Raw genomic sequence first — 20122 nt, 5'->3', positions numbered from 1 at the left:
GCAGCGGGGAACAGGGGGGAGCCCTCTCTCTCTCCCTCTCCCCCCCCCCCACTCACCCACGGCACCCCCCAAATCTTTTCTCCCGAGTACGGAAGTACTCGAAAATCGTGGCGCTCGGGCGAAAAAGGGGAGCGTGGCCGAGTAGGTTCGCTCATCTCTAATTATTAGTATTCTTTTGAATGGAGTCATACAAATGAGCGATGCTGTGAGCAAAATAAATTGTGGCGGCATTTCCTATTTTTTCCGCATTCCCAGTGTACATTGGGCAGTAAGAGAAGCTGGTGTGGCCGTCTTTGTTTCTCCATGCCCAGAGAGACATTTTAATGTTATCAACTCAGACTTGCCCTAGATGAATACTAGAAAACAATAAGCAAATTACCTCTCTCATTGTATGGACTAATGAATCTGGAAATGGACCTACATAATCCCGAAATCTCTAAAGCCCTATTGAGACGGGACGAATGTCGGGCACACGACGCCCGACACTCGTTCCCGCATATACTGGCTCTCGTGCTGCTGCACAGGAGTGAGTATCGCTGGCTAGCAGTGGGGTGGCAGGAGGAGATTTCACTCCTCGCTCTCCCCCGACCCCTCTCCAATCACTTAACATGACGGACGTTCAGTACTGATCGTCTGCTGTTTACACTGAACAATCAGCTCATCGTCCATCGTTTATGGGCTAAATCAGGGGTCCCCAACTCCAGTCCTCAGGGACCACCAACAGGTCATGTTTTCAGGATATCCTATGGTAAAAACACCCGTGGCAATGTCTGAGGCACCGACAATAATTACATCACCTGTGTAATACTGAGGAAATCCAGAAAACATGACCTGTTGGTGGTCCCTGAGGACTGGAGTTGGGGAACACTGGGCTAAATGATGAGCATTTAGTGTAAATAGCGGCCGTTCAGTATTGAATGGCAGCTATGTTAGGTCAATGGAGAAGGGCGGGGGAGCGTGAGGAGTGAAATCGCCTCCTGCCGCCCCGCTGTGAGCCAGACATGCTCCATTTACACGGGTGCACATGCACTTGTTGGGAGTACTCCATTCACCTTCACTTCTCTTTTCGTAATACTGTCCAAAAGCTTCATCCTTGGGGATATCAGGATACAGATATTTCAGTGGATTTTCTGGGATGTTTTCGTCGGCTACAAGTTGGTAGTTGCGGATGATCTCGGTGAGCGGGATAGAGGCTAAATCTTTTTTGGTGAAAGGCTCAACAGATCGGACCGAGTAGTTTGCTGTGAAGAGACATGATAATCATTTTACCATACCGCTGCTACATCATATACAGCGGAATGCCACACATTTTCTTTAGATCCAATTGTAACATTTTTACCTTTATAGAACCGCATGCATTTCACCATAAGATAATGAAAATGGTAACTGATATCACAGACAAGACTGTATATTAATATAGCATACCATCATACTCATAGTCTACCCAAGAACATGTAATTCCTCCTTCACGGGTGCTTTCGCTGAAGCGGAGAAGGAAAGTACCCGGCATCCGAGTCTTCAGAAGAGCATTCACCGTACTGCGACTTACAAATCCCATGATGTAACTGTCATAAAAAGTAAGAAAACACTGAACAGAGAGAACTACTGTGTTAATGAGATCACCAAGTTGTAACTGATGACCAATCAGGGACCCCGACCGATCAGCTGAGCAGGCATATGCTGTCAGCACCTTAATAACACAGAGGTTGGAGCGGAAGCCTCTGCGCCGACCTTTGTGTTGTGGCCGGCGCTTGTAACTGCAGGCATGGCTCTCATTGGAATCAATAGAAGCCATGCCTGCAGTTACAAGCGCCAGCCACTACACAGAGGTCAGCATGGAGGCTTCCGCTCCAACCTCTGCGATATTGCGGCGCTGACAACATGCGCCTGCTCAGCTGATCGGTCGGGGTCACTGATAATAGATTATCAGTAGTATTTCCCTGGAAAACACCTTTAAGTGTGTAAGATAAAATAGGCCTTTTCATACTGTGAGAGGTCCAGAATTATCATCACCAGCACCACTTATTTCAACATAATGGAGAATAATTATATTGCACACAATTATTTTATAGACATTTATGAAGCAAATGTGTTTTATGTTTCTTTTTTAAATATACCCAATTGGATAAATTTCAACAGGTCTGTATTATAACGTTATCACATTATAAACAACATTCCAAATGTCTCCAAATACCCCGTATAGACCCCACTGCTGCCACCATCAGAGGGAGCTTACTGCTGCATACTGTGTTATCATGGACTTCAATGTAAAACAAGTATGCAGTAAGCTCCCTCTAGTGGTGACTTCATGAAGTCAGAATGGTATATATCTCTGTCTATGTAACAGATTTGGAGATACAACATAACCAGAACATTTTTATCTGCCCAAAACAGCAATTGCTGAGATTTATCTGAAAAGTAACAGTTGAAACCTCCGTAACTACATGATTTTGGGTGAAGTAGGCCAGTACTGGTCACTTAAGGAATTTTACATTTTTGTTTCTGCTCAAGAACAATCAAAAGAAGTATCGGATACATCTACTCCGTATACTTACCCATCATTCCAGAGCTTTTCTAGGTTTGCTTTCACAAGAGTCAGAATTGCATCAAACCACTCCCAAAAGCTGAAGGCAACATTAGGCATAGTTTCCTACAAAATTTAAAAGTAAATATAAAAAAGGTGTAAACTGCTATATGTATGCTACATTTTACATACAGTATGACATTTACATTATATCTAGGGATGAGCGAGTATACTCACTAAAGCACTACTTGCTCGAGTAATGTGCTTTAGATGAGTATCTCCCTGCTCGTCCCTGAAGATTCGGGAGCCGCCGCAGCTGACAGGTGAGTTGCGGCGGCGAGCAGGGGAGAGCGGGCGGGAGAGAGGAAGAGAGAGATCTCCCCTCCGTTCCTCCCCGCCGCTCCACGGCGGCCCCCGAATCTTTAAGGACGAGCAGGGAGATACTCGTCTAAAGCACATTACTCAAACAAGTAGTGCTTTAGCGAGTATACTCGCTCATCCCTAATTATATCCTATAGGACCTTCAGCTCAACCCATGTGTTGTGAAAGGTCTGGCCACATGACATCTTAAAGAGGACCAGTCTAATATCATTTTGCATTACTAGGCCGTACTAGTAGTATTGAGCTACAGAGCTCTGCGGTATGTCCATGACTAGACCATTCCAACTGCTCTTCTTCTAATATACTTTTCCTTGCTCTACCCCCTTGTGTCCCAATAGCTTACTGGCGTTTCCCTTCACAGACTCCTTACTCAACATTCATGTTGCATCCGCCATTCCCGATGCAGCATGAGTGTTGGCCTAATGTTATGGTCACGGTCTCATCTGTTATGAGAATGTGGGGAATCAATGCTAGAGGTTTACAACCATACATTGTGGCAATACCAGGGAAAAGGGCATAACATTTAAAGGCAGAGTATAGGATTTTTTCCTTTACTATAACCAGATACTGAAACATTTTCCTTTTAATAATCCGTTTTGATTTTCTGATTCTAGATTTATATATTCATGATTATGGGGGGCAGCAATCAGAGGTTTGCTTCACAGCAGCCAGATGGACACAGGAAACTGGTGTCTAGAGAGGACTCACTGACTGCTATGGGAGTATGTTGTGGACACGCTCTATGATCCGTGCAGCGGGGATCCAGTGGGACCTTTATGTAGGAGTTACCTTTCACTGTAATCCTGTCTATGATAATGAAATAATTCCTGAAAAGTTCTCTCTACACAACAGGAAGTTACAGATTATCGGGTTCAGTGGCCAGAGTGAAAACTACAATAAACCATTATGATGTTTAAATGTAGATAGTGACATGGAAAACTGGAAAACAAGAAAATAAATCATCAAAATGTAAAAAAAAAAAAAATGTATGTTGAAAACCCGTTAGGAAACATCCCTTTTTTTTTTCAATTATTGCTTTCTTCTCCCAACTTTCTAAAGCACAAAACTCTTATTTTGATATCGACGTACTTGTTTTATCCATTGTACTCATGGTAAGCAGTCTTATCAAAACGTGCCACAGGCACACCTCCATAGGCAGTCATTCATGGCAGACAACCCTGGGGCCCTTCAGAAGGCCCTGGGCTGCCATGACAACCAATCTTATAGTGAGCAGCCATTCCGGATGCCCAATCATCAATTGGTGCATTTAAAGGGTTAACAGACAATCATCATGAATGATGATCCTGGCTGTTGCGGACGGGTGTCGGCTGTCAAAAGACAGCTGGCACCCACTGTGTATAGAGCAGGATCGGCTTGTAAACCTGCACCACACAACCCTGCATCCAGAAGATGAACATGTATGTCCTTTAGTGGATGGGGTTAATATAAAAGCTTGGTCACTTTCAGACAATATGTTCCCTGTCAGCCAAAAAAGGGCATAAATAGTAAACTGTCAAAGACAGAGTTAGGCAAGTATACCTTAGGGGCGAAAAGGGCACACTGTCTGGACCCTTCCCCACAGTCTCACCTTAATTGCTTGATTCTTCTTCATAAAAAGGTATCCTAATTTTTTTAAATTTTTTGATCTTAGTTTATATTTTCTGCTTTTCGCTATAGTTTTTGGAACTAGGTGCTCATTTTATTTCACATGCTACATTTAATATAAAGTTACTACGGTCACCAGTTTGTATTTTTACCTTTGAGAACTTACTCCACGTCACATCCTTATCACTTGCTTCCGACCCTTTAAAAAATAAATTACATTGTCTATTAAATGATCTGTTTCTAAGAGCAAACAACACTTCTAAAGAGAAATATCTGAAGCCATAAAAAACTGCAAATAAAATACATATATGTTGGAAATTCACCTTATATACAATATTTCATATAAATAAAATCCACAAAATAAACTCACATACCACTATAAAAGGAGATGATAGGTATACTCTAAATTATCAGAAAAAAATATAGAGAGAGACTATAAGGGGGGGGGAGGGTAATTCGGGGGGTTTATATGTGTAGTTTGTACAAGTATGCCTTTGTATGTCAAATTTAAATTGCAAACGTTTAATAAAAACATTTAATTAAAAGAAAAAAATATATCCATCAGCACAGCCAGAAACACTATGCCTGAGGCCTTAGTCAGACGGGCGTTTTTTGCCGCGATTTGCGGATCGCATGACGGATGCGCATCCGCAAATCGCGTGACCGGTGCGCGCAAGTCGCCCGCAAATCGCCCGAAAATCTGCTCCTAGCCGCGTTTCATTAGAAACGGGCCGGAGCTGTCCAGCGCATTGCATTCAATGGAGACGGCAATACAGCCGTCTCCATTGAAAGCAATGCGCTGCGGGCGAGCCCGGGATGAATTGTCGGTAAGGGCTTAAATATATAAGCCCTTCCCTGCAATCCATCCTAAAATGTGTTAAAATAAAAAAAAATTGCATTCTCACCTTCTGCCTGCAGCTCCGGGCAGCCGTCCTGCAGTGGGTGTGAAGGGGGTGTGAGTCAGACCTGCCCCCTGATTGGCTCCGCGCTGAGCCAATCAGAGGCATGCCTCACTCACACCCATTCATGAATTCATGAATGGATGTGAGTCAGACCTGCCCCTGATTGGCTCAGCGCTGAGAGGCAGCAGTCACTCACCCATTCATGAATTCATGAATGGGTGTGTGAGTGAAACCGGCCTCTGATTGGTCAGGCTGTGACCAATCAGAGCAGATCATTCAGCAGGCGGGGATTTTAAAGCCCCGCCGGCTGAATAGTGCCGAGAAGCAGTTCAGGAGAACTGACAGCGGCCGCGGCTGGACTCCGGCTGCAGCGGAAAGGTGAGTATACAATTTTTTTTTATTTTAACACATTTTAGCATGAATTGCAGGGAAGGGTTTATATATTTAACCCCTTCCCGACAATTAACCCCGCGCACGCCGGCAGCCCATTGCTTTCAATGGAGCGGCTGTATTGCCGCTCCATTGAATTCAATGGGCAAACATCGTTCTTCTCTGCCACAGCTGTTACAGCTGTGGCAGAGAAGAATGATTTGTCTTCTATATGCGCTCAATGGGGTCGGCGCTGCTGCCGCCGGCCCCATTGAGCGCATATACAGAAGCGAACAGGAATCGCAGATCGCAGATAGGTGCGATCTGCGATTTTTTGTTCTATAATTTTTCGGACGAGCGCATAAAAAGCGCTCATGTGTCCGATACCATTGTGAAGCAATGGTTTTAAAAAATCGCCGGACGCATGCGCATGCGCAAATCGCGGCAAAAAACGCCCGTCTGACTAAGCCCTGAGGCTCTTTCCTGACTGCATTAAAGGGGCTGTCTGCTTGCAATACAAATTTTAAAACTAGGTGCAACTCAGACTCGGTGACCCAACACTGCATTCCTCCTGGTGTTTGTCCAATGGGTGGTCCTATCAGTGTGACTGTACATACAGGGGCGGCTGCCAATCACTGATAGCTCCGCCCATTGGACTGTTTAGCTCAGAATAAGCAGAGGGTTCAATGAATAAAATACAAGTTATCCTGAATCTTTCCCCATAAAGCTATATACCCATCTGCTCGGCTCCTCCGGCTCTATAATATCATGCCTGCAGTTTGGACAGCATGTTTCAGCGGACAGGTTTCCTTTAAAGTAGTCGAACGTGGGTAATTTGGAGACTTTTCCTTTTGCTCCATTTATGAAATTCACCTGGGGTGATGTACTAGATGTGCAGTGCAGTCTGAGCCAACCAAATGTTGTTCTCCATGCTGTTTTATTCAAAGTCTGATTGAGGAGCTGACTGCTCATTTGGTGACAGTGTGGTCATTTCTGGACATTTATATAAAGTTTGCAGGCAAGAGAGGAGGACTAAGATTACGAGACTGTAAGGCCGCCTGCAGACGGGCGGGTTGGATCCGGCGGCGAGGATTCTCGCCTTGGGACCCAACCCGAGCGCCTGCAGGGACCAGCGCGTACTCACCCGCGCCCGCGGCTCCGGCTGCTTGATGTGCCGGCTTGCTGGGCAGCCGGTGCATGCGCAGACCAGAGCCGGCGGCGGGTGAGTTAACGCAATCCTATGCAGGCTTCCAGCAGCGGAAATTCCACGGGAAATCCCGCCGCAGAATTTCCGCACGTGTGCAGGCGCCCTAAACCAGATACCATGTCTACCTAGTAATTCCCCCTCCTCTAAAAAAAATTTGCACTTTGCAAAGTTACGAAAAATAGTTGCCATAAAAAGAGACCGCATTCTGTATCTCCTAATTGTTTATTATTGTATTTAGCAGTACTATCTTCACAATGTCTCCACAATTGTAAAATGAAAATAAATCAACATAAGAAAAGAATGACTAAAAAATGTTTACCACAAAGTTTCTTTTTCAGCATTTCCAGCTGGTCTGCATTTAGACCCCGTTTTGTGCAGCACGAGAACTGCCAACTAAGAGCATTCGCTAACAGACTCCAAGGAGCTCTTGGGGGTTTGGAGAAGAAAGTCACGTCCTAAAAAAAAAGAAAGAAAACAAGTATATAAATCATTGAAGCCCATCATTTCAGGTTTGCTCCGTACAAAACACTAATAATTGCTTTTGAGGACTACAGTAGGCTTGATACATCTGCAACTACAGATTTCTTGCATCAGGGTTCAAATACCAACATTTAAGCTATCATACAGTCAATAGTTCAATGATCTCTAAAGACCTAACAATATTTTTCTGCTTAAGGCCTTAGTCAGACGGGCGTTTTTTGCCGCGATTTGCGGATCGCATGACGGATGCGCATCCGCAAATCGCGTGACCGGTGCGCGCAAGTCGCCCGCAAATCGCCCGAAAATCTGCTCCTAGCCGCGTTTCATTAGAAACGGGCCGGAGCTGTCCAGCACATTGCATTCAATGGAGACGGCAATACAGCCGTCTCCATTGAAAGCAATGCGCTGCGGGCGAGCCCGGGATGAATTGTCGGTAAGGGCTTAAATATATAAGCCCTTCCCTGCAATCCATCCTAAAATGTGTTAAAATAAAAAAAAATTGCATTCTCACCTTCTGCCTGCAGCTCCGGGCAGCCGTCCTGCAGTGGGTGTGAAGGGGGTGTGAGTCAGACCTGCCCCCTGATTGGCTCCGCGCTGAGCCAATCAGAGGCATGCCTCACTCACACCCATTCATGAATTCATGAATGGATGTGAGTCAGACCTGCCCCTGATTGGCTCAGCGCTGAGAGGCAGCAGTCACTCACCCATTCATGAATTCATGAATGGGTGTGTGAGTGAAACCGGCCTCTGATTGGTCAGGCTGTGACCAATCAGAGCAGATCATTCAGCAGGCGGGGATTTTAAAGCCCCGCCGGCTGAATAGTGCCGAGAAGCAGTTCAGGAGAACTGACAGCGGCCGCGGCTGGACTCCGGCTGCAGCGGAAAGGTGAGTATACAATTTTTTTTTATTTTAACACATTTTAGCATGAATTGCAGGGAAGGGTTTATATATTTAACCCCTTCCTGACAATTAACCCCGCGCACGCCGGCAGCCCATTGCTTTCAATGGAGCGGCTGTATTGCCGCTCCATTGAATTCAATGGGCAAACATCGTTCTTCTCTGCCACAGCTGTTACAGCTGTGGCAGAGAAGAATGATTTGTCTTCTATATGTTCTCAATGGGGTCGGCGCTGCTGCCGCCGGCCCCATTGAGCGCATATACAGAAGCGAACAGGAATCGCAGATCGCAGATAGGTGCGATCTGCGATTTTTTGTTCTATAATTTTTCGGACGAGCGCATAAAAAGCGCTCATGTGTCCGATACCATTGCGAAGCAATGGTTTAAAAAAATCGCCGGACGCATGCGCATGCGCAAATCGCGGCAAAAAACGCCCGTCTGACTAAGGCCTAAAGCGGTTGCCTACTTTGTATAATTCCTTTTTCTAAAAAGTTTCCGCCTAAAATAAGATAACAGGGCGCCTTGTTGCCGAGACCCCTTGGAATGGTCTGCAATCTGTGGGGGTAACTGACCGCAGTGGTCAATTCCTCACAACTCCACTAATTAGGGGCTGGAGAGCAGGATGGGCAAATACTACTTGGTGGTAATATAATGTACGTTAAGTTTCTCCCAAACTACTGCACATATACGCTAGTGGCCAAAATGGTGGAAACCCTTTGAAAAAAGTGCATTTTTGATGTTTGATGGCTCATAACACCAGCATTTTTGTAATAGTGTAAAATGATATATTATTGGAAAGATAATTTAATGTAGAATGTGATGCAGTAAATGTTGTCCAATTATCTGAATTCTATACAAAGTTATAACTAAATGACCAGAAGGAGCGGGCACAACATCAGGAGAACTTTTGAATATGTTTTTTTCTTGCCGTTTCACATTTCTTGTCTATAACTGCTGTTCCTCTATTAATTCTTTCATAAGATTTTCTGCATCACATTTCACATGAAATAATCTTTTCAATGATATGTAAATTTTTTAGTAATATTGTAATAATTCCAATCAAACAAGTAACGTCAATGTTTAAGGGGAGGGGAGGGGGGACTGGCGTTTCCCACGCTAGTCTTCATTGTGCCTAATATCTGAAGAGGCATAGCCTCTGGCCGTCCAAGTGCCTGAAGAGAAATCTACACCAGCTACAAGCGTTAAACCCAATGTTTTGCTGGGTTCAAGTACAACAGTGTCTAGTTTTGCTGGTATATAACTAGAACTCCCTTACTAGTTAAATTGAGTAATGATGTGACGCTCTTCCATGATACTTAATACCCACAGACACTCTTACCTTGGGGTCAGAGCCAAGCAAGTTGTGCCACAATACTGATGCCCATGCTCGTACAAACCAAGAGAGGTTGGAGATCACAACAAAAGGCAAAGTAGCAGCCTGTAAGACAGACAGGTCAAAGATAATAAATGGTTACTTTGGCTATGGTATTAACACTGGTTGCTTCAATGTGATAACTAGCAAAAGGGCCGAACGACACAAACCAGTAATAGCAATGCATAGCTTGCCTTACCCTTGTGGGGAGACTGATAATAGGAAGTGGAGGTGGTCTCATGCTGCAGATAGAAATCTATGGAGTGGTGAGGGGAATGAGAGGAAGAAAAAACTCCTACAGACACTGTAGCAGATGCTCAGTATTTCTCTAGCATCAGCATGGAGGAAATAATTTTCTGTTTGTGCTACAGAGAACTATAGAGCAAAATCTGCTGTTTTCTCTGTGTGCAGTGTAAGACCCAATGTCCACGGGTAGATTTGATTTGCGGAATCAGCAAGGGTCACCCGCTCGGAAGATCCGCAAATCAAAGTGCTTATAGGTAAGCACTGGCATCTGCAACTGAATTTAAGTATGCGGATTTGATTTGCGGACCGATTGGTGCGGAAAACAAAGCGCAGCATGCTCCATTTCACTACGGATTCCGTGCGGACGGTTTCAATAGAAGTCAATGGGTATGGACGATTCGCAGTGCATTTGCAAATACAATTGCGGCTACAATGCGGATTTGAAGGTAAAAAGCAATTAGGGAGGTAGAGAAAAGGCTGGGAGGTGGGGTTGCGGAGTTTGTCGCGCAGATGATCCGCAGTGGAAAATAAAAAAAACACATCCATGATCCGATCGCCGCAAGCATTTGAAAAGAATTTCTGCACTGACACGCAGGTTTTTTGCTGCGGAAATCCGCGTGTGCCATGGACATGAGACCTAAAAGCTGCAATCTCCAGCCACCAGCTCAGAGAAGACTAAAAACTAAATATACAGCCTGCAGAGGGAAAAAGTGGTGAGAATGTAACAAACTAGTCATATAATGGGCAGAAATAGTGTTAGGCCGGCTGCATATTGACATTTTTGCATTGCGGAATCCGGAGCGGGTGTCCACCTTCGGGTTCTGCAGCAAATACCGCCCACAGCAAGCTATGGAAAGGCGCTTTTCCCTGCACACAAGCGGAAATCAAATGCGATTTTTCGCTCGCAGAGGAAAAATAAATAAATCACAGAATGCTCTATTTTAGTGTAGTGTCCACATGTACGGCTTCCATTGAAGTCAATGTAAGCCATCCGACCCGTGGCCCGCCTGCAATTAACATTGCTGAAAGGTGGAGGATTCCACTGCGACGCCTAGCATCGGCGCAGGAAAATCTGTACTGCGCATGTCCAGCGGCGAGCCGTTCAGATCACACGCAGCACAGATTCGAAGAAAAGAAGACAGGTATGCGGGGGTCACCGGCCGGGCACAGGGTCGGATTCCACTGCGGGATACCACATCCGGAATCCGACCCGGTCGCAAGCAGCCGGCCTCATTCGTCGTGTACACACAAGATAGCTTATTCTGAAAAGTCATCTGAAAGTGTTAGTATACTTTAAAATCGAGAGGTGTGTGAAGATGGAGATTCACAGTGTGGAGTAAGCCCTTCTAAGTATGCCACAGATTTACTAACTTTGCTATAGAATTATTCCACAGGAGAGGATAGAAGCAACAGGAACCAACCTAACTACATGCTTCGAACTTGAGGAGTAAGGCCAAATGCACATGGCCGGATTAGCATTGCGGAATCCGGAGTGGGCGTCCGCCTCTGGATTCAGCAGCAAATACCTGCCATAGCATGCTATGGCAAAATGCGATTTCTTACACACGAGCAGAAATAGATAGCGATTTTCCGCTTGCGAATGAGAAGTCGCAGCAAGCGGCGATTCTGTGCGGGCTCCGCATGGACGGAGTCAATGGAAGGCGTCCATCCCGCGGCTCTTCCACAATCATCACTGCGAAAAGGCCGCGGGATCCGCGTCATTGGTCAAATCTGTAGTGCGCATGTGCGCTTGCTGGCACAGACAAAAAGCATCCGGACAGGTACGCACGGGGTCCCCGGCCAGGCACCGGGTCGGATTCTGCTGCGGGATCCTGCATGCAAAATCTAACCCGGTTGTGTGCATTCGGCCTAAATTCAATTTAAAAAAATGATGCGATCAGGAGACAAACTCATCCGTCCATTTCTAAATGTTTATTGAAGTGATGGCACTCATGAGATACAAAGTGACTTGATGTTCATACATTCTCTCCAAGCTTGCTTTAATAAAGCCAAAGCACAGAACAGAATGTGGTTTAACTAAATTCAAAAGATTGAGCAACAATTTACCTCTATATCCAACTTCACTCCCTTATAGTTAAACTGAGTCTTCAGCGTAATGATGTGAAGCTCTTCCACGATACTCAACGAGCCCTCAAGAAAAAAAAAAAAAAAATTAAAAATTATATATACCTATATATACGCAGACACACACATATACATATATACTAGAGATGAGCGAACACGTTCGGCCCCGCCCCTTTTTCGCCCGAACACCGAACTTTGCGAACACCTCGGTGTTCGGGCGAAAAAGTTCGGGGGCCGCCGTGGCAGCGCGGGGGGGTGCGGCGGGGAGTGGGGGGGAGAGGGAGAGAGAGAGGGCTCCCCCCTGTTCCCCGCTACTGCCGCCCGCGCCGCCGCGCATCTCCCCGCCCCCCGGCGGCACCCGGACACTTACGCGCGAACACTCCAGTGTTCGCTAAAGCCGGTGTCCGGGTGCGGATGTGTCCGTTACGGACACGTTCGCTCATCTCTAATATATACACACACACTCAACAATGAGAAATACATCAAGATAAAACAAAATATTTGGAGTTTTAACCAAATCGGTATTACTTACATCGTTCGCACCTTTACTTCCTTTCCCTCCTCCAGCTTTTTGTTCTGTCAATTTCTAAACAAAAAAAAAATCTGTTAAATTGCTGCTAAATTACTATTAGGCTTTGTTCAAATACATTTGCCAGGAAAGCTCTAAAGGTTTTCATAGAGCCTATATCCACCAGATGGATGCATAAAGTCTGTCCTTCTGCACCAGCAGCGCAGTATGCTCTGGCCAGCCTTTTTTCCACTGCACAGAAAAGTTTAGTTTACTGTCCTCTCTCATACAGAGGCAAAGAGTAGGGAAGAAAGTATGCTGTGCATATGAACAGAACCTTATTCAAGTTTTATGTAGGACTAGCTGATATACCTGGCTTCGCCGGAGTTAATTTGGTAAAGGCATTTACGTGTTGTTCGCACAGAATATTTTATGGTTACTTCAGAGGGAACCGAGGAATAAAATATGTATACACATAGAGGAGCGTTAAGATTGTTTTCAGGCTGCATGTACTGATGTCCCTCTGCACAATGTGCCACCCCTCCCACTCTCCTCACTTTTAACCCTTAAAGGTAACACCCCTTTTTATTCAAATTTAACCCCAGACTGGAGGTTGCAGACCCTTCTTAGCCTTAAAGGTATGCTCCATCCCTGCAGTCCATGGCCGCTTCCTTATGTACTTTACAGCCTTTCAGTATATACACATAGAGGTGAGGTAGATTCTCCTCAGTGCATATACATAGAGGTCAGGTAGATTTTCCTCAGTATATACACAGAGGAGAGGTATATTCTCCTCAGAACATATACATACAGGTCAGGTAGGCTGTCCTCGGTATATATACACACACACACACACATATATATATATACACATACATATACACACACACACACACACACACACACACATATATATATATAAATAAATATAATCTGGTGAGTTACTTAAAGTCCCTGGTCTCTAGCAGTTTGCAAAGGAAACCTGTCAACTGGACAGAATGTTGAAGTTATGTGCAAAGTTTATTAAGAAGCAGCAGCCTCTTATAGGAAATATTTAATTATAACTTATATAACATTCATTTAAATTTCTGCTCATTCCGGGCTTAGAGGTCCAGTGGGCGGTCCTATCAGTAACCGACAGTGATTGGCAGCTACCGTGTTTCCCCGAAAATAAGGCACCCCTGAAAGTAAGACATAGTAAGAAATTTACAGAAGTCCCAAATATAAGGCAACCCCCCGATAGTAAGGCATACTAAAGTGTGCAGGAAAGTCAAGAGGCCTGTCCCCTGCCGCCATCCCCGTTGTCTCCTACCTCCAGATGTATAGGTAGATCTGCAGACAGTCTGCTGTTATCCTGTCCCTGCTGTGCTGTACGAGTGTGCTGTTGTGAGCTCCCCTTGCTGGCTGGAAATGTCCATACTGTACGTTCTGTTCCTGCTGTACACGTCTGCTGTGATGAGCTGCCCCTGGTGGCCAGAAGCTGCAATACCCTCCCTGCTTAGAAGTGGTACAGGAACTTCTGTCTGCAGACAGGTACGTTACTTTACAGCCCTTATTTTTTTATGGCTCTGTGTGTGAGTCAGGCAACCTGTGTGTGATTCTTAAGGCTGGGTTCTCTCAGAGCGTATTTCCAGCGGAAATCTCGCGGTTAGGCCACAGCGATAAACAGCGAGATTTCCGCCAGGAAAGCGCTGCTTCAAAACCCACAGCACTTAACCGCTTGTTTTGAAGCGACCTGGCCGCACGCTTTTCCGTTTCTGTGGCCACTGCAAAAGAAGACACCCCCTGAAAATAAGACGTTGCGCATATTTGGGAGCACAAATTAATATAAGACGCATCTTATTTTCGAGGAAACAGGGTACTTCTGTATACAGCCAAACACAGAAAGCTGATAGTACCGCCCACCAGACCTCTAAGCCCAGAATGAGCAGAGATTTAAATGAATAAAATGCAAATCCTACTGAATCTTTTCTCACACACCTACAGTATAGATCAATCTGTCAGGTCCTTCTGCTCTGTAAGAGGTTTCCTGCAGAATGGACAGCATTATCAATGTGACAGATCACCTTTAATGTTTTATGTAATGTCTTTCATACCACATACATGGTGTTCCTCTTAGATAGTCTATAAAAGGTGGTGAAGACTTATCTTTTCCACAGAAAAATATAAAAAATACAGCAAAGTTTAGTATCTAATATCGTGTTTAAAAAAACGTTCTGTTACTATATTTGTAGATACACTGCACTGTTCATCATTACTGTAACACGCAGAAAGCTACGCTGATGTTTTAGTATCTAGAGGAAGCATAGGTAAGGCTCTGTTAAGATTCCCGTCAGCTCGTTCTGTCCAGGGCTTTGATCATAAATGCAAGAACAAAAAAATAAAATAAAAGTTTTCCCTTCTTAAGATAATGGGACCCATTCTAGTCAATGGGTTCCATCAGGCACCACCAAGTTCTGTCATTCTGACACATCCAAAGGCCATTTTATTTTTATTCTTTTGTTCCATAATTTGTAGAGAGCGGTAAAGAATATGCCAAAATACAGAACTCACCAAACGCTTATACTCTACCACCAGCCCCTCCCCCTGCGTACATTCCAAGGTCTTGTCTTGTGAACCAAGCACATTAAATCTGCGATATCTGAAAGAAATAGCAAAAAAACTTGTCAATAACCAATAATCTGGTGATACGTATATGTAATGACATTGTGGAGTGCTTAAGGATCTGAGTAATTTAAAGAGGGTCTTACCCTTTGATGGCTGGAGGATTCCTGTTAAAAACAGACAAATCACATTAAAATACACCTATTGAAAAAAAAAATATATATATACTCATATACTAGCCTTAAAACAACGTACTATGCAGTGAGATGTTGTCCATGCTCTGGAAAATGAAACATAGGCCTGCTACAAGCAGGTGTTGATTTCCACTATAATTTATGCTAAATTCTGGCATAAATTATAGAAAGTCTGTCAGAAACGATGTGGCACTGCCCACTCTTGCTTAAAGCCCTATTTACACGCAATGATTATCACTCAAAATTTGCTCAAATGATGTCTTTTGAGCGAGAATTGTTGTGTCTAAATGCTACCATCATTTGCTTTTCGGCCGAACCATGATTTTTAGTTAAAAAACCATCATTCGGCCAGAGAGCTGATAGCAGGGACCGCACGCTGTGTTTTTCTACGGGGAGCGCTGATAACATTGTATTAAGCGGTAGTCCCGTGAGAAAACAAAAGGGACTAAATGCAGATAACAGACCACCTGCTGTTCTCTGCATACAGGAAAGGGAGGCTTATTCACACGCAAATGAAGCTAATAAGCTACTAATGGGCATTAGTGCCCATTAGCAGCTTAGGCAAAATGATCGCTCAAACGGTCAATCCTCCTATCTTTTGAATGAATTTGAGCGATCATCTTTGTGTGTAAATGGGGCTTTTGACAGTGAAGAGAATGACACAAGCGCTTCTATTTTCTGAGGATTTTTTTGTTTACTGGTAATTTGGAAGAGATAACATATTATACATAAGCACAATCAACTTCTCAGCAAAATACTAATGTAAGGGTTACAAATCCCAAATAATAAAATGAGTCACGGAATTCTGAGGTCTGTGATTTTGGAAGCGACATACTTATCTATGGTATAAGAGACGCTCATTTTGTTTCCAAGTTCTGGTAAGTCCACAAGGAATCTGAAAGGAAAAACGAAGAAGCAATCCGTATTATTACTGAATATTTGTTTCATTGACCACAAGTTGATGGTCCGGTTGGGCTTATGATTGCAGATTTCCTTCCCTCATGAAGGTATCTTTTGTGCCTTGTCGACCTCCCAGTTCTGCCCTGCTTTGTGCCTTGAGGCCCATGTAGCCACAATGATTATCACTCAAAACGCGTTCAAAAGCAGTCTTTTGAGCGATAATCGTTGCGTCTAAACACACGGACATCGTGCACCATTCGTTCAGCCAGCTAGAAATGAGCGATGAGTCTTATTAGCACTGCCCACTGATATCTCAGCAGTCGGTGCTGATAGCATTCTTTTAGCTGGTATCCTGCAGGCAGTTCTCAGTGGGACACTAGCTGAAAGCACTGAGAACAATGCAGCTGTTTGAATGTTCAAAACAGCTGCATTGTTCTCCGAGCTATCAGGAGGTATCCCGCTCCGCCTGCATAACTCTTAAGTAGCTAATTAGATGCTAAAAAGGTGATCGCTAAAAACTGTCACTCAAACTGTTTGAGCAATCATCGTGTAAATGGGCCTCTAATCCCCGACTTTGTCATTTCCCTGTAACTATTTAGTTCAGACCCCCAGCTAGTGCTCTGGCATCATTCTGGTCCATGCTCTTCCCAGCTACTTAGTGGAGGGCTGTCGTTTTGGGGATGTAACCAGGAAGCTCCTTGCAGCCATATCCAACCCCCGTGAGGGTGCAAGAGGGAAGACCACAAGCGACAAAAACTCTAAGCAGAGTGATTAATCAGACAATTTTGGCCCATTTAGGTGGGCGGGCCGGTCCATAATATTACACCGTTATCAATTAATTTACTAAAATTAGCCTCCCTCCAGGCAGCAGAATATTAAAACTCAAAACCACAACTATCAGTGTATAAATCCTATTGTAGAATCCCTTTAATTTTGAAGGAAGGGGTCTGTCAATCAGAATCTACAATACAGCGCTCATTCAAGTCACAGCATTAATCTATTTCGGGAAAACCAATGTAAGTGGAAAACATTGTAGATTGAGATAAGCCAATGGAAAACTAGCAATTCAATCTGAAGCAAAAAAATATCACCTTAAAATAAATATATTATATACTCATCATAAACTGCACCATGTCAGGCTGTTATCAAAAACAGCTGTGCCATCATGTGTATGTTTGATGTAACTACACGTTGTGCCTCACATTCACTCATCATCACCATAGCATCTACAACGTAGGCCACAGAAAAGCAGTCCTGCGCCACACTCTTATGAAAGTTGTCTAACAGAAAATCTGTCTTAGTTGCCCATAGCAACCAATCACAGCGCAGCTTTCATTTCTTATACTGCCAAGGTAAAATAAAAGCTGCAAAGACAGATTTTCTGTTAGTCAGCTTTCATACGAGTGCGGTGCTGAGTTAATTTTTCGTGGCCCACCCTGTAAGACAACGGTCACTGGATGTTGTTTACTGGGATATTTTTTTTAAATTTAGATTATTTTTATTTAAGTATAAAAGAAAACCCTGTGGAGACTTTTGATAAATTCCCCAAGTGTCTACAAAAGAAGGCCAGTGAGGCAGCAGCAAAGGGACCTCCACGTTGGTTTGTCCTGAGCGTTTCATGTATTCCAAATAGCTGATGCCTTTATTATAACTATTGTTCCTAATTCCACCCAATTTTTCCTGAGCATTGATAGACATTATCTAATCTATCGCAGTTGCCATCCTGGGACTGTCTTTCTACTAGGAACTAATAAAGTTAGAGCAAGCCCTTACAAGTCAGAAAGAACTACTGGAAGATGCAAATCACTTTCTATGTTGAGGACAGAAACTTCTTCAGGGTCTTGCGCAGCAAACGAAGAACCAGCAAAATAAAATGCATCCATCCTCTCCTGGTGCCAAAGAAGCAGCTCATCCTGGCACAGGAAACCCATACTTTCCCAGGGTTTCCGCAGGGGTGGGACTAGATGGATTCCCATAGTTATTCTTCTCTTGCAAAGAGTGGGGGTGGGGCTAGCAGATGGATCCCGCTCGCCCTGCCCCTTCTTGGGGCCAGAGATTGTATCGCTATGAGAATCCAGCTAGCCCCCAACCCTCCCTGGCGGAACCCTGGGAAAGCCCTCTCCAAATATGGGGAGATATGTAAGAAATCCCCTGTAGCTCCGCCACCCTCTCTCTCCTCGCAATGGGGGATTCCAAGGCTGTAACGCGATCTTCTCCCATTGATTTTAATGGGGCCCCGACCCCATTGAAAACAATGGGCGATATTGCACCTTTTTTGTATCGCAGCGTGGCTTGAGTGAACACATCGCAAATAAGAATGAAACCATTGAAAATCATTGGTTTCATAATCATGCGCTTTCACTCACTCTCAGATCGCTAGCAAACCTATGGCCAGTGGGTAAGAGCCCTTACTCATTAATTACTCACCTGGCCGCCACGGAAAACTCTGAACTGGTTTTGAGCACCAAAGCTTTCTTGCATAGATAGGAGGTCATGATTGGCTGTTTATATACAACGAATGATCTGAGAGGAACAATTAGCAAAACAGGTTAAATTAATTAATCAATGCAATATCACAATTCACACTTTTAGCAATATACAAGCAGAGGTATGTAAAAATATATATTATAAAAAGGCAATTGTATTTCATTATTCTCTATAGGCATCTGCTCCAATGTTTCATTGCACTTGTTTTTATCTCTATCATACTGACTATATTGTCAGTAAGGCTGCATTCAGGCGAACGTATATCGGCTCGGTTTTCACGCTGAGCCGATATACGTTGTCCTTGTGTGCGGGGGGGGTTTGGAAGAGCCAGGAGCAGGAACTGAGCTCCTACCCCCTCTCTGCCTCCTCCCCGCCCCTCTGCACTATTTGCAATGGGGAGTTTGCCGCGGGTGTACGCGCTGACGGCTTCCATTGCAGTCAATGGAAGCCGTCCCTTCATGAAAACGCTTTCCCGCCTACCGCCGCTGCGTCATATGACGCGGCCGGCTGCGTCATGTGACGCGGTGGGCGTGTCATGTGACGCGGCGGTGGGTGGGGAAGCGTCATGCGGGAGCGAAGACACCGGATCCGTTGGTAAGTATGGGGTCTCTGGGGGGCGCCGTGACGGGCTTCGCCGCAGAATATTCCGCGGCGGAGCCAGTCACGCTCATGTGCAGCCGGCCTAAGGCTCAGTGGCCAGAGTGAAAAGTGCAATATTTCAGGATCTTTCTAAATCTAGAAAGTCACACTGAAACTTAGGGTAAAAACAACAAACAATTTTATAAAAAAAACAATTATGTTTAATAGAAAAACTTGATTCAAACAATAGGTCATTTTCAGGCGACACATTTCCTTTAAGGATGCGTTCACATGTTGTGGAAACGCTGCGGAAAAACAACAGCAATATGTTTACTATTAAAGTGAATGGGATTCAAGTAAATCCGGTTCTCACGAAGAGGAAAAAAACCTGCAGATTTTCTGCTGTAACTGTACTATAATTTAGCCTGACTCACACTGGCACGCACGGATTCTGCTGCTAAATCCCGCAGCGGAATCTGTGCGTACCTGCAGAGATAGACATTTAAAACAGTTTCTTACCTCTCCGGATCCAGCATGGGTCTCCTCCGTCGCAGCTGGATCTTCTTTCCTCAGCACGGCGGATGCGTGCGGGCACGCCGACCAACGAGTCCGGCGCATGTGCATTGTCTATTTTTATTTTCTTTTTAAATCTTCTGCTTTCCTGCAGTGACAGCTGCAGGTGTGCCATGGATGGGACGGCTGCCATTGACTTCAATGGAAGCCGTCTATGCAGGATCCGCAGGAAAATAGAGCATGCTCTGATTTCTTCCTGTGCGATCCA

At 44.6% G+C, this 20122-nt stretch overlaps 1 protein-coding gene across 1 annotated transcript in view; it reads right to left on the bottom strand.

The window, feature by feature from the left end:
- STAT2 (signal transducer and activator of transcription 2) overlaps positions 1-20122 on the bottom strand; it is a 49353-nt gene that overhangs the window by 8205 nt on the left and 21026 nt on the right. Inside the window, exons 10-21 of the mRNA XM_066584842.1 lie at positions 18703-18798; positions 16211-16270; positions 15328-15348; positions 15131-15218; positions 12602-12655; positions 12052-12135; positions 9706-9804; positions 7308-7443; positions 4663-4709; positions 2556-2650; positions 1426-1565; positions 1053-1241 (exon numbers count right to left, since the gene is read on the bottom strand). Coding sequence (XP_066440939.1) covers positions 1053-1241; positions 1426-1565; positions 2556-2650; positions 4663-4709; positions 7308-7443; positions 9706-9804; positions 12052-12135; positions 12602-12655; positions 15131-15218; positions 15328-15348; positions 16211-16270; positions 18703-18798 — 1109 coding nt within the window. The remainder of the gene's footprint in view (positions 1-1052; positions 1242-1425; positions 1566-2555; positions 2651-4662; positions 4710-7307; positions 7444-9705; positions 9805-12051; positions 12136-12601; positions 12656-15130; positions 15219-15327; positions 15349-16210; positions 16271-18702; positions 18799-20122) is intronic.

This window comes from Eleutherodactylus coqui, chromosome 1 (genome assembly GCF_035609145.1).
Source record: "Eleutherodactylus coqui strain aEleCoq1 chromosome 1, aEleCoq1.hap1, whole genome shotgun sequence".
Lineage (NCBI taxonomy): Eukaryota > Metazoa > Chordata > Amphibia > Anura > Eleutherodactylidae > Eleutherodactylus > Eleutherodactylus coqui.
This window is presented reverse-complemented; position numbering and strand designations above follow the sequence as displayed.